This window comes from Suncus etruscus, chromosome 17 (genome assembly GCF_024139225.1).
Source record: "Suncus etruscus isolate mSunEtr1 chromosome 17, mSunEtr1.pri.cur, whole genome shotgun sequence".
In the NCBI taxonomy this organism is placed as follows: Eukaryota; Metazoa; Chordata; class Mammalia; order Eulipotyphla; family Soricidae; genus Suncus; species Suncus etruscus.
This window is the reverse complement of record NC_064864.1, coordinates 72,333,706-72,347,991: the sequence shown is the minus strand read 5'-3', so window position 1 is coordinate 72,347,991 and position 14,286 is coordinate 72,333,706. Positions and strand designations below refer to the sequence as shown.

The window sequence follows — 14,286 nt, the reverse complement described above, 5'->3', positions numbered from 1 at the left end:
CTCAGTCAGCCTTGTAGAACAGACCTGGGCAGCCTCTGCGGTTTGTGGGGTCAGAACCTCACTTCCAGCTGAGAGCAGGGGTAGCCCAAGAGTGCTGTGACCAACCTCTGCTCGCCCTGGCCGCCCACTGCACCCTGTGCCCCCTCACAGCCTTCTGCTGTTCAGGACCAGGTGAGCAGCCCAGGAGTGCTGAGTCTCAGGAAGCCGGGAGGAGAGAAGACAGTGGAGCCCAGAGAATGGGGTGGGGTGCACTGCAGCCACACTGTGCCCCCCAAACCTTGAGACTTCTGGGGCTGTCAGTGTCCACAAAACTGTATGTGTGCTGTGTGCCCCATGCTGTGTGCAAGAGCACCTGTCTCCCCATTTGTCCTGTGTGTGCTTGTGTGCCACTGTGTATGCCATTGTGTGTGTCCCTGCGTGTGCCTCAGTGTGTCTATGTGTGTGCCCTGTGTATCTATGTGTTTGTCCAAGTGTGTTCCTCTGTATGTATATGTGAATGTATGTCCCTCTACATATATCCCTTTGCGTGTCTTTGTGTGAGTTCCTGTGTGCATTTTTTTTTATAGTTTTGTTGGGTTTTTTTTTTTGGTTTTTTTTTTTTGTTTTGTTTTGTTTTTGGTTTTTGGGCCACACCCGGTGGTGCTCAGGAGTTACTCCTGGCTGTCTGCTCAGAAATAGCTCCTGGCAAGCACAGGGGACCATATGGGACACCAGGATTCGAACCAACCACCTTTGGTCCTGGATCTGCTGCTTGCAAGGCAAACGCCGCTGTACTATCTCTCCGGGCCCCCCTGTGTGCATTCTTATGTGTGTCCTTGTATGTGTCCTTATGTATTCCTGTGTCTACATGTGTTCCTGTTTGTGTGTCTGTATGTCCTTGTATATTTCTGTGTGTCCCTTTGTCCTTAGGTGTCCATGTTTGGGCCCCTGTGTGTCCTTGTGTGTCCTTATTTGTCAATGTATGTCTATCCCTGTTTGTCCCTGTGTGTTCCGATGTGTTTCTCTGTATGTTCCTATGTATGTCCCTGTGTGTCCCTGTGTGACTTTGTGTGTGTCCTTGTGTATCTCTGCCCCTCCAACCACATGATGGGCTTTAGGCTTAGCCGACTTCCCATATCTTTTTGGGGTGCAGGTTGTAGGCCACCATCTGCTCCCATAGGCTCCTGGACCATGGAGAGAGCTGCTCCAGGGTGGAAGAAAAGCTGTTTAAGGCACACAAGTGGTTGGGGGCCTCCCTGCTGGGATCTGAGAGTGGCTGTGTCAGTGTGGGGCAACAATAGCTTCTCTGCTTTGTCTCCTGGTTCAGGGCGGGGTGCATACCAACCACTGCCCAACTGAGGATGCCCAGCTGTCAGTGTGTGGCCTCTGGGGGGACTGAGGAACCTGTACTAGCCCCTGGGTAGGCAGGGAGCTGGGCATCCACAATATAAAAGGAGATAGGAAACCAGCACCAGGGACGGCAGATGGAGCAGCTCCCTTACCTGCCAGTCACAGGAGTTGGGGTCAGAGGTCAAGGAAGCCCTGGGTCTCCTTGGTCCCAGAGTTCTGGCAGAGAGTAAGTGCCTTAGTCACAGGTAGCCTGTGTGCTCTGACTGCTACCTGACTCTTGGGGACTCACCTTCCCGAGCCCACAGGAGAGGTTAGTGAAGCCCAAACAGATTCTTACTTCTGGCCTCCTGGATTGACGGAAGCCAAGTTGGTTGGCAGGTTTCTGGGCTTCTAGGCATTTGGAGCTGCATCTCCATCTCCTTTACAATGCAAGAGTGTTTGACAGTTAGACACACACACACACACACACACACACACACACACACACACACACACACACACACTCCAGGGAGCACAAGAAGGCCCAGGCAGGCCAGGAGGGCCCTGGCCCAGCCACACCAGACTCCACCCTAGCACCTCACAGACCTCTGATCTCTCCCCCAGACAGCTGCACACCATGTCATGGGGCAATGGCTCTGAAGTGACCGAGTTCATTCTGGTGGGTTTCTCGGGCTCTCTGAGCCTGCACCTGGGCCTACTAGTGTTGTTCCTGCTGGCCTACATGCTGACGGTTACCGAGAACCTGGTCATCATTGTGGTCATCCGTGCTAGCCCCACACTGCACAAGCCCATGTATGTGTTTCTCAGCAACCTCTCCTTTCTGGAGGCCTGGTATGTCTCTGTCACGGTACCCAAGATGCTGTTAAGCCTGGCAGCACCCGAGTTCCGCCGCATCTCCTTCTCAGGCTGCATGGCGCAACTCTACTTCTTCCTGGCTCTGGCCTGCACCGAATGCGCGCTTCTGGGCGTCATGGCTTACGACCGCTATGTGGCCATCTGCAGCCCCCTGCGCTACCCCACCATCATGAGTCCCAGCTTCTGCAGTCTGTTGGCGGTCGGCTCTTGGCTGTCGGGCTTCACCATCTCCCTGGGGAAGGTCTTCTTCATCTCACGCCTGGGCTACTGCGGCCCCAATGTCATGAACCACTTTTTCTGTGACGTATCTCCACTGCTGAACCTGGCATGCTCCGACATGTCAGTGGCTGAGCTGGTGGACTTCCTGCTGGCGCTGCTCATCCTGCTGGGGCCACTGCTGCTCACCATCTTCTCCTACACGGCCATTATCAGCACAGTGCTGCGCATCCCATCCGCTGATGGCCGCCAAAAGGCCTTCTCCACCTGCGCCTCCCACCTGGCCGTGGTGGTCATCTTCTACTCAGCTTCCCTCTTCATCTACGCCCGCCCCCGTGCCATCTACTCCTTCAACTTCAACAAGCTGGTGTCCGTGGTCTACACGGTGCTGACCCCCATGCTCAACCCCATCATCTACTGTCTGCGCAACCGTGAGGTCAAGGACGCTCTGGACAAGTTGGTTCAGAGAGTGGCCCAGGCCCTAGGTGTCTCCTCGTAGGGCAACCCCCCACCACCACGCTCCACACTGCCTAAGCCTGCACAATCTGGTACCAATTCATTTGCTCCTCCCCTGACTTCATCAACTGCTTTTGATGTCCATCCTTGACTGGATTCTGCATAAGTCACAGGCACAGGAGTGACAATGTGAGGTCCGCCTGACTCTTTCCTCTCCGTCCCTCCCACACCTGTGCTGAGTACTTTCCTTTGGTGTCACCCTAAGTTCTTGAAAATGCTGACTACACAGTGTTGTGCTGCCCTTGTAGGCTAAGGCTTTGACCCTACACTGCACCGAGGTAGGCCAGGGTTCTTCTGGGCATTCCTAGAGTACCAGGGACTTGGTACAATTGGGGCCATGTGGACCTGAAGACTCACAGGGAGATGAAGAACATTCCTCATGAAAAATAGCTACTTTGCTGGCTACTGGCCGCCATGTCAGTGAGCCCTTGACCATTCCCTCAGGGACAGGTAGAGGAGAAAGATACTAGGTCTGATCCATGACTCTGCTGTATGCAGAGCTAGCATGGTGCCGCCTATAGCTGGACATATGTAAAATCACCCCACACACCATATCTTTAAGCACAGGTGAACAAGTCGGAATCAGGGTCCCACAAGAAATAATCCAGATCAGGCTGAGGGTGAAACACGTGTTGTATGGCAGTCTTCTACCTAGTCGGAGCTCCTCCTGCCTGCCCAAACTACCGTTTTTATTGAGTACAGGGACCACCCCTGGGTGGGGCAGTAAACCCACCCAAGTTTACAAATAAGAAAATCTCTGTTTGGGGGTAAATCCAAGTTGTAAACAAACATACAAATAAACCAGGGATGATCTTTGTTTTGGGTGAAATAAGGTATAGCCCAACAACTGCTCCTTTTTGTTCAAAATACTGGGAGTACATAAGCCATATTCTATTTTCTCTACTAGAGGCAGAAACCCCAGATCAGAATTTGCAAAAGTGGTTATTTTGCATAGGCACAGTAAAAGCTGGCTGTAATAGCATCAGATTTTAAACTGTATACGTTGTTCTCAAAATAATCAGCTTTTTCCATATCTTTGTCTTGCACATCTCACAACACTTTTTTCAAAGACTTCTCTGAACAAAAACATATAAACCTTTCTGCAGATATATATAGTTTGAAAACAAGTTTGATAAAATGTTTCTTTTTTTTTTTTTTGGTTTTTTGGGCCACACTTGTTTGATGCTCAGGGGGGTTACTCCTGGCTAAGCACTCAGAAATTGCCCCCGGCTTGGGGGGACCATATGGGACGCTGGGGGATCGAACCACAGTCCTTCCTCGCTAGGAGATCCTTCCTCGGCTAGTGCTTGCAAGGCAGACACCTTACCTCGAGCGCCACCTTGCCGGCCCCAATAAAACGTTTCTTATAATGAGCACTGTAATAAGAATCTATAACATCCAAGTTCATTTTCCATCAACTTTGTGGACAAAGAGGTTAGAACATTTTTTGCAGACAAATTTGAGAAAATGTTGCTACATAATAATACACAAAAACATCCTATCAATTGGGAAACTTCACTAAGATAGCTGAGAACTTTTTAAAAATCTAACAACATTATGCATTTCCCCCAGAATTGTGCAAACTAACATTAAACCACTAAAGTTGGGTACAAAATTTTCTGTTTGCAGTGAGACTTGGACAAAAGAATTAAGATTCATATAAATAAAACACATTTTAACTAGCAATATAGTGATTGATGCAAATAAGGTCAAGAGACTAGCCTCGGAGAAAGTTTCAAAAGGTTTTGAAGCAGCTTCTTTTACATTGGGCTTTGGCTGGTCTTGGATTCTCCATCTTCTGTCTCCATCTCCTGTAGTGGCTACTGGGGTCTCCTTGACAAATTGCTGCAGGGCAAGAGGCCATGGTCCTGGCAAAAAGCACCTCAGTAGGGGAAAGATGGTAGGCTTTAGTATCTGGGACACTGCCCAGAGTTTTTACCCCTCTCCCCTTTGTTGCCTGCTTCTAACCCACCAGATGGAGCCTCTGCCCACCATAGCTTATAGGGAAGCTGAGTGAGGCCAGGGGATGAATTGACAGAACATATGTTGATTGGGAGCATATCTGCTACCTTTCACTGACATTCTGCCAGGTCCAGATACATTAGCAACTTTTGGACCCCTCTTTCCTTTCACAACATCAAACTCCACACTCTCCCCATCTCCAACCCTACACAGAAACTTCCTGGGATTGTTTCTCTTAATAGCTGTCCAGTGAACAAAAATAACTTCTTTGGTATCATTTCTTTTATTTTTTATGGTATTTATTTGGTACTTCTGATGAGAAAATAGTATAATGTCAACCATGAGAAATCAAAATAGGCCCATTTGGAGACAGAGGATCACACACATGCAGAGACAAGCATTCTTCATGGGGAGCGGGGAAAGATGGTTCAGAACATGTACAATATGGAGCTGGAAGTCCAATCCAAAGCTACCAACCCCCAATCCTATGTTTTCAACTAGTGACAGAGAATTACCTATGCTCCTCAAATACACAATCTTTTAAATCCTAGAATCTTTAACAAGAAACACTAAATGACCAATCAGGTGCTGGTAACATTCTGAATTGTAATTTGCCGAGGCAATCTGACAGGACTGTCTGAAGGAGACTTGCAGTATCACTCCATAGTGATACTGTGCTAATTAGCCTTCAACTATTATAGCACATGAGAAATAACACTGCTCACATGAATAAAAGAAAGCAGGTCAATGAAATGTGCACTTTGGTGTCATTTCCATTGATAAATTCATAACCGGGGCCGGAGAGATAGCATGGAGGTAGGGTATTTGCCTTGCATGCAGAAGGCCGGTGGTTCGAATCCCAGAATTTCATATGATGCCCCAAGCCTGCCAGGAGCGATTTCTGAGCATAGAGCCAGGAGAAACCCCTGAGTGCTGCTGGGTGTGACCCCCCAAAAAAAACAAATAATAAACAAATATATATAAATAATACATAAATAGAAATAATAAATAGAAATAAATCCATAACCATTTAGGACATTGAACCATTTGACAGTGCCCAGGACTTGGATTGCCAGCATCAACTTGTCTACCTGACCCAGTGCTTGAGCATGGGGTTATCTCTGGTTGAACCATTTTCAGACTCTGGGTCTGCGGAGATGGTAGCTGGTTCATCATTCTTGAGAGGTGGGCTTCTCTCTGGTTTAGTGCCAGTAGTAAAAGATTGTTAGCCCTAGGAAGACCTTTAGATCAAGAACTCATTACCCCGGGAAGACACTCTTCCCCTCTGTGGCATGTGTGCAGGAGAATCTCTAGAAAGCCTGGCACATACAGTCCAGAGTGAGAAATGCAGGTAGATGGACCAGAGCAACATGAAACCATTCAAAATAGAAGCCAGGTTCTCCAGCAAAAGGGACAGCATATTCAGTCCAGCTCGAGGGGGCCATCATGATGATAATCCACCAGAAAGTTAAGTCACTCACCATCAGTGCATTCTTCTGGGTCCTAGGTCGCTGTTCAATTGCCAGTTGTAAAATCACCCATGTGCTATATCTCCAGCCCCAGTTGAGTCTGATCAGGGTTGCACAAGAAATAATCCAGGCCAGACTGAGGGTGAAACACATGTAGTCTGGCAGTCTGGAGCTCCTCCTGCCTGCCCAAACTACCGTTTTTATTGACTACAGGGACCACCCCTATAGTGGGCAGTAAACCCACCCAGGTTTACAAGTAAGACAATCTCAGTTTGGGGGTAAATCCAAGTTGTAAACAAACATACAAAGAAATCAGGGATGACCTTTGTTTTGGTGTAACACAACAGATATGCACCTTTCTGCTGACCTCTAGCTCCCTCTGGGCTATGGGCCATAGCTCAGGAGAAAGGGAGGCACAGCCTTGCTAACTATAAAGACAGCATCTGCAAGAGGCCCTGCCATGTATTCCAGATGGCCACTTGCTCTGTGGTCACTGGCCTACTGGCACTGACAGATAACCAGGGGTTTCTTACACATCACCAGTCCAGACTGCGCACACTGCTTCTTTAGCCTGAGGAATCCCAAAGGCTTCAAATAGGGTTTTGTCCACCTTGAATGCTCAGTATTTGGTGTAATATATATATATATAATATATATATATATGTATGTATGTATACATGGCAGTATATTGGTCTGCCATGGTTTCCCAACTAACTCGGCTTGTGTAGATGGTGTCACAGTGGAGCCCACATTCACCAACTGGTTGTTCCAGTCTGTAAGGAAGGATGTGTTCTTCGCAAAATAGATGCTTTTTCAAGCTGTGCTGCTGAATCATGTTTTTATTTTTTCATTATTTCACCATGAATTACAAAACTATTTGTGATTAGTTTCTAGGAATGCAGTGTCAACACTCATCCATCCATTTCCTGCCACCATCTCATGTGTTTGTTTTCATTGTCTTTGAGTATTCTTTTTTTTTTTTTTTTTTTTTTTTTTTGGTTTTTGGGTCATACCTGGCAATGCTCAGGAGTTACTCCTGGCTCTACACTCAGAAATCGCTCCTGGCAGGCTCAGGCGACCATTTGAGATGCGGGGATTTGAAACACCGTCCTTCTGCATGAAAGGCAAACACCCTACCTCCATGCTATCTCTCCAGCCCCATCTTTGTGTATTCTAATTCCACCCTCGTTTCTTTATATCCCGCCTATGAAAGGTCATTTTCTGTTGGTCTCCCTTCCTCTAACTTCACTCAGCATGAGAGTTTCCATAGAATAGCAGGTTGCATGACTTTATCCTTTCTTTTTTTTGTTTTTTGTTTTTGGACCACACCCGGTGGTGCTCAGGGGTTACTCCTGGCTGTCTGCTCAGAAATAGCTCCTGGCAGGCAAGGGGACCATATGGGACACCGGGATTCGAACCAACCACCTTTGGTTCTGGATCGGCTGCTTGCAAGGCAAACGCTGCTGTGCTATCTCTCCAGGCCCGACTCTATCCTTTCTTATGGCCAAGTAGCATTTCTTTTTTTGTTTTGCTTTGTTTTGTTTTGTTTTGTTTTTGGGTCACACCCAGCGGTGCTCAGGGGTTACTCCTGGCTATCTGCTCATAAATAGCTCCTGGCAAGCACAGGGGGACCATATGGGACACCAGGATTCGAACCAACCGCCTTAGGTTCTGGATCAGCTGCTTGCAAGGCAAACACCGCTGTGCTCTCTCCGGGCCCCCAAGTAGCATTTCATTGTGCAGATGTACCATAGTTTCTTTCTCCATCTTCTATTCTTGGACTTCCAAAGTTAGGCTGTTGTGGATAGTGCTGCAAGAAACACAGGGGAGTGAATGCTTTTTCTCCATTGTGTTTTGAGCCGTTGGGGTAGATACCAAGAAGTGGAATTGCTGGGTCACTAAAAGCTCAATTCCTAGTTTGTTGAGAAATGTTCATACTGTTTTCCAGAAAGATTGAACTAATAAATATTCCACCAGCAGAGAATGAAGGGCCTTTATCGCCTTCATCCTCCCCTACATTGGTTGTTCATTTTGACATGTGCCAGTCTCTGAGGTATGAGGTGATATTCATCACTGTTTTGATTTGACTATCAGTATTCCTGATAATTAGAAATAAGAACATGTTTTGATATGCCTTTTGGTCATTTGTATTTTTTTGAAGAAATTCCTGTTCATTCTTTCCATATTTTAATGGGGTTGGATTTTTGGAATAGTTCTATCAATGCATATATAATATAAAGTAATATTAATATCTGTATTAAATATAGGTATAATTATAATGTTTGGTTGTGTTAATATGTATATTAATATATTTTGCATTTTAATCCTTTATCAGATGAGGGATGGGCAAATAATTTCTGTCTATAGGATGTCTGTATTTTGGTGTCACTCACTACTTGCTTTGAGGTGCAGTAAATACTTAATTTACTATAATGCCATTTGTTTATCTTTGTTTCTGTTTGCTTGACTAATAGGGTTTCATCCTATAGGTGCCTTGAGCGTTAATGTTATGGAGAGTTCTGCCTACATTTTCCTCAACGTAACTTATAGATTTAGGTCTCGATCTCTCTCTCTCTCTCTCTCTCTCTCTCTCTCTCTCTCTCTCTCTCTCTCTCTCTGTTTTTTTTAGGGGGGTCACACCCGGCAGTGCTCAGGAGTTACTCCTGGCTCCATGCTCAGAAATCGCTCCTGGCGGGGCCGGGCGGTGGCGCTAAAGGTAAAGTGCCTGCCTTGCCTGCGCTAGCCTTGGACGGACCGCGGTTCGATCCCCCGGTGTCCCATATGGTCCCCCAAGCCAGGAGCAACTTCTGAGCACATAGCCAGGAGTAACCCCTGAGCGTTACCGGGTGTGGCCCAAAAACCAAAAAAAAAAAAAATCGCTCCTGGCAAGGCCAGGGACCATATGGGATGCCGGGATTTGAACCTATGACCTTCTTCGTGAAAGGCAAACGCCTTACCTCCATGCTATCTTTCTGGGCCCCCCTTTTTTTTGCACATGGCCAACCAGTTTTTCCCACACCAGTTGTTGAAGAGACTTCCCTTGCACCACCACCTATTTTTGCAGAATGACCACACAGCCTCCTGACAGCAATCCATTTGAGCAACACAGTGACTGTCTCTAGGATCTGCAGGTATAGCTAAGCTTTCCCCATGGTGGGACAAGTGTAGGACTGTCCTCACAGGCATGAAGTTGTGGTGGAGGATAAGGTAGGTCCATAAGGGCTTGAATATCTGAAGATACAGTTGAGGGCAAGGTGGGGTTCCGGGACCATTGAGGGCAAGGGTTGGGGTATTGAAACAGCTAAGGGCAGGCAAGTATTCCTCATCCTTGGAGCATGGACACATAGATCTTCATTGTAGAAAAGACCCCAGAAGCAATAGTGTGAGATGGGGAGCAGATGAGAGCCCTATCACAGCCCAGGGGAAAGGGACCAGAGTCAACTGAGATGGGAGGAACCATGTATAGCACCCCCCACAGCATGTTGACTGTGTTCCCTGAACAGAAGCAAAGGGAAGCAAGGAGTAGGGCTGAGTGTACAGTACAGGTCAACTCCTGGAACAGGCTCGGGGCTCCTAATCTAGGAATCAGAAAGGTTTGAGCTTAGTGGTATAAAGCACATTTCAGCTTTTCAAAATACAGACTTGGAGCATATCTAGCTATGGGGATGAAGGCAGAGGTAGGGAAAGCTGACTTGAGGGGGGGAAGAAAGCAGTGGGACCCAGGCAAGAGGCTGTAGTGCCTGGGATTTGTTCAAAGTCAGTGTGAAGCTGGATGTGAGATTGCCATCCTTGCCCAGCAAGAGAGGTCTTGGGAGCAAGATACTCAGCTTTGTTTTGGAATGGCTCCATGCCTGGATCATCCCTGGATGAGAGTTAGAATCAGATTTTGGATCCAAAACATGGAATAAGATTAGATCAGCACTACCTGGGGGGGAGGGTTGGAGGTAGGCTAGGACAAAAGGACAGAAACCCCCAAGGAGTTTCCTGGACTCCTTTGTCCCATCCATCTTTCCAGCCAAAGCCTAGTGGACTCTGTCCCAGGATTCTCATTCTAACCTGTCTGCCCCACCTCCCTCACACCCCACGGTCATCAACAGGACTTTCCTTGGCCCTAGACCCATAGCTGCTCTAACAAACCTCACCCCCACTCTGTGAGGCATGCTCTAGGACAGAGAGGTCCCACCCTCCAGAGAGCCATGACCAGAGGAAGCCATGCCCACATTCACAGGGAACCATGCCCATATGAAGCCACCCCTACAGAGCCATGCCCATGGGGAGCCAAGTCCACACCATAAAAAGCCACACTCACACTCACAAGAAACATGTCAGACCCAAGAGAGACACACCTCATGCTCCTCTCATAACCCAACCTGCAGGGCTGTCCTCCGCACACACTGCAGATTAGATCAACACTGGGCTCCCCACCCCTCCCACACTCACTCACCTGATGACACTAGTAGACCCCTATTGCCTTGGGAATAAATCCCAAATTCTGCCTGGCCTTCTATGTCCAGCCCTCCATACCTAGATCTGCTACAGCCCATCTGTGACTGAGCCCCAGCCATGCCTGTGTACTCCCTGGGTGAGGCCCAACCCAGACTTTGACCCCCCTCCAGACTTCTCTAGGCAGGGACACCTTCTGGCTCTCCCACAGAAACATCAACATCCCCTCCCTGAGCCTGAACCTGCACAGCATTGTCCTGATTCTTTGGAATGTGGATCCCAGATTCCTCAGCTAGACCATCCCTGCTCCTGCTGAGCCTTATCCAGCTGCTGCCTATGTACAGGGACCCTGTGCAGCTGAGCTCTTAGGCCCAGATCCTGAGGAGGGCACCTTCTTCAGACAGGTGGGTCCATTCAGAACCTGGGGTTTCCCGTGGTTCCTTTACCATCTTCAAAGGCTCCAGTGGTATCTGATTGGACTTTTCCACCTTCCATAAACCCCATACTTGGACCACCTGCACCTGACTTCTGGGGACCTGGTGCTGCTGCCAGATCAGAATCTGAGAACAGCCCTAATCTGAGCTTCACTGATACAGCCTGGATATGGGTCCTCAGCTCTGGTTCCTCTGCTCCAGGTGCTGCCTAAGGGTGAGGATGATGTCCCTCTGCCATCCTTACCCTATGGATTTTACTGTCATTATTCTGGGTGGACACTTCAGGGAAGCAGACCATGCATAATGCTTCATCTATAAACAGAAACTACATCACATGGTAAGGAGGAAGATGGAAGAGAACTGAGGAGGAATTGGAAGCTCAAGGGGACCCGTGATGGGGCCTGAACCCAGAGACACTTAGTCCTCCCAGCTTGGAATGAATCCTGCCTCTTGTTCTTTGCGTGGGAGTCTCTTCTTCCCTGCCTCACTGCCCCCCATCTTTGCCATCTTCACAGTGCTCTTCAACCTCTGGCCCTACCAACAAAGTGACCTGGAAACAAACCTTCCTTGTGCGGCATCAGAAAGGCCAGAGGAATCACCAGGAATGAGAATGAGCCTGCAAGCCCTGGCCCTGGCCCACTGAGTCATCTATTGGAGCATTCAAGTGCTGGCTTGGAACTTGTAGTCACATGATTCTAGACCACAGTACCACCAGGCATTCTGAAGAAGTGCAAACAGCAGAAAATCTCCTCTACAGAAACTTTACTAACCAAACATCAGTGGGTAAAGCAGGTCATGGAGAAAGACAAGCCAGGCAGAGACAAATTGCTTGAAATTATACAGTCAGTTCAAGAAAAATTAGAATTCTAAATAAGCCTATATATATTAAAACCATAAATAAGTAATTTGTCATGAGGAAAAAATAATTTTAGGAAAGGAACTTTTCTAGAAAATTAAAGGCAGTTTTAGTATGGTTACTTTTCCAGTTCCTTCTCCAAGGCCAATACTAGGAGGCAGGATAGGAAGAGGGAGGACCCTTGTGTCACTGGTGAAAGGATGTTGACACTGGTGCTGCATTTCAACTGGGAACTTTGAAAACCCAACTATTATAAAATACTTTGTAAAGCACAATGATTTTTTTTTAGGCCAGCAATACTAAGGATCTACTCTTGGCTCTGCACTTAAGAATTTCTCCTGGTGAGCTTGGGTGATCATATGGAGTGTCTGGGATAGATCTCAGATAGATCTTTTGCAATGCCAACTCTCTATCTGTTGTGCTATCACTCCAGCTTCAATAAATTTAATTTTATAATATAATTAAATCACTACAGAAAAAGTCAAAAATATTATTTCTCATGAATATAAAACATATATTTTTGTAGCCTATAAACCCCCACATGTATGCAAAGCAGCACTCATGTAACTAAAAGTAGTTCATACCAGGAATGTAAGGTTGATATAATGTGGGAAAATTGATGCATATGATTGACCATCACAACAGATTCTAAGAGACAAGCCATATGATCATATCAATCAATGGAGAAAAACATTTGAAAAAAATTCAACATTTATTTTTTATTAAAAAAAAAAAGCTCTCGTTGTGATAAGAACATGAAGAACTACTTCACTTTGTCTGGTAAAGGCCTCTGCAGGAACCTAACCAATATGTGTCTGGTAGAGGCAGAATGCTTGTACTTTAATATCAAGAGCAAGACAAGGATTCCTGCTAGCATGACTTCTGAGCCTCTTTGTACGGAGGAGGACACCTATTTGATAGGACTGAACTAGGAAGGAAAGGAACCCAGCATGATTATTGAGGAGAGACTCAGGCATAATTGACAGCAAAGCTGCAGGTACAAGAGAAATATACAAAAACTCATTTAAAGCTAGATAGTTTATCTGGTAATGTTGGGACCTGAATTCTGAATAAGGAGGGACACTTCTGATGTTCTGAGCAGGGAGAAACACAATTTTGTAAGGACCATATGGTGTGAACCACATGCTGGGACTTCAGAAGCCTATTTCCATAGACCCCACCTCAATCTACCTGGCCACACCAGGTAGCCTATCAAGGAAGGACAAGGAAGCAGAAGGAAGGTAGCCCTAGAAAAGAGCCAATTATTTTAAGGATCATCAGAAAGCTGGAAATAGGCTCAGAACCTCAGAAGCGTCCCTCCTTATTCAGAATTCAATTAGTGAAAACGGTATCATCAGCAACATAAATAACATCACCAGCTCAGTAATTCTCCTGACAATAACTGTAGTTTTATCATGATGAGAATGTTTAATGAACTCAAAGAAACTATAGAAGAGGGGCCAGAGCAATAGTACAGCTTTACACCTGTCCATTCCAAACTCATGTCCAATTTCAAAAAAACAAAAACAAAACAAACAAAAAAAACCTCTCTCCTAGCCTTTGCCCTATGACATACGCAAATAACAAGATCTTCAGTTACAAAGGCTGGATATCATCTCCCACACCTGAGCAGAAAGTCTTCTGGCAACATAAAGAGACCTTGGGGTGGGTAAAAGAGTGAGTACAGAGCCTGTAGTTGTTCCCATGGCAGTATGCTTAAAGGCAGAGAAATCCTGTATCTCTTAGGCCAAGGGAATTCCTGTTCTAATTTCCCCAATGTTTACTGTGCCTATGCAAAAAAAAAAAAAAAAAAAAAAAAAAAAGCACTCTTTTTTAAGAAGTTGCTGGTCTGGTTTTTTTGTTTGTTTGTTTTGGTTTGGTTTTGGTTTTTGGTTTTTCCTCTTTTCCTCTTTTCTTGTTTTTGCTTTTGAAATTTTTGATGTGTTTCTTCTTAGCAGATGATTTTGGTTTTTGGTTTACCTTTTTTTTTTGGTTTTTGGTTTTGGGGCCACACTCAGTAACACTCAGGGGTTACTCCTGGCTATGCGCTCAGAAGTTGCTCCTGGCTTGGGGGACCATATGGGACACCGGGGGATCAAACCGCGGTCCATCCAAGGCTAGCACAGGCAAGGCAGGCACCTTACCTCTAGCACCACTGCCCGGCCCTATGGTTTACTTTATTTTTCTTTTTTTTTTCTTTTGGTTT

General features: G+C 46.5%; 1 protein-coding gene and 1 non-coding gene across 2 annotated transcripts; one reads left to right on the top strand and one right to left on the bottom strand.

Moving 5' to 3' along the window:
* The first annotated feature begins 1,945 nt into the window (after positions 1–1,945).
* On the top strand, positions 1,946–2,899 carry LOC126033576 (olfactory receptor 6B1-like). Its single transcript, XM_049790558.1, has one exon. The coding sequence runs from the start codon at positions 1,946–1,948 to the stop codon at positions 2,897–2,899; it is 954 nt and encodes a 317-aa protein (XP_049646515.1).
* A 2,610-nt stretch (positions 2,900–5,509) lies between these two features.
* Positions 5,510–5,638, bottom strand: LOC125995543 (small nucleolar RNA SNORA19). Its single transcript, XR_007491046.1, has one exon. It is a non-coding gene; the product is annotated as a small nucleolar RNA SNORA19 (small nucleolar RNA).
* Between the last annotated feature and the right edge of the window lie 8,648 nt (positions 5,639–14,286).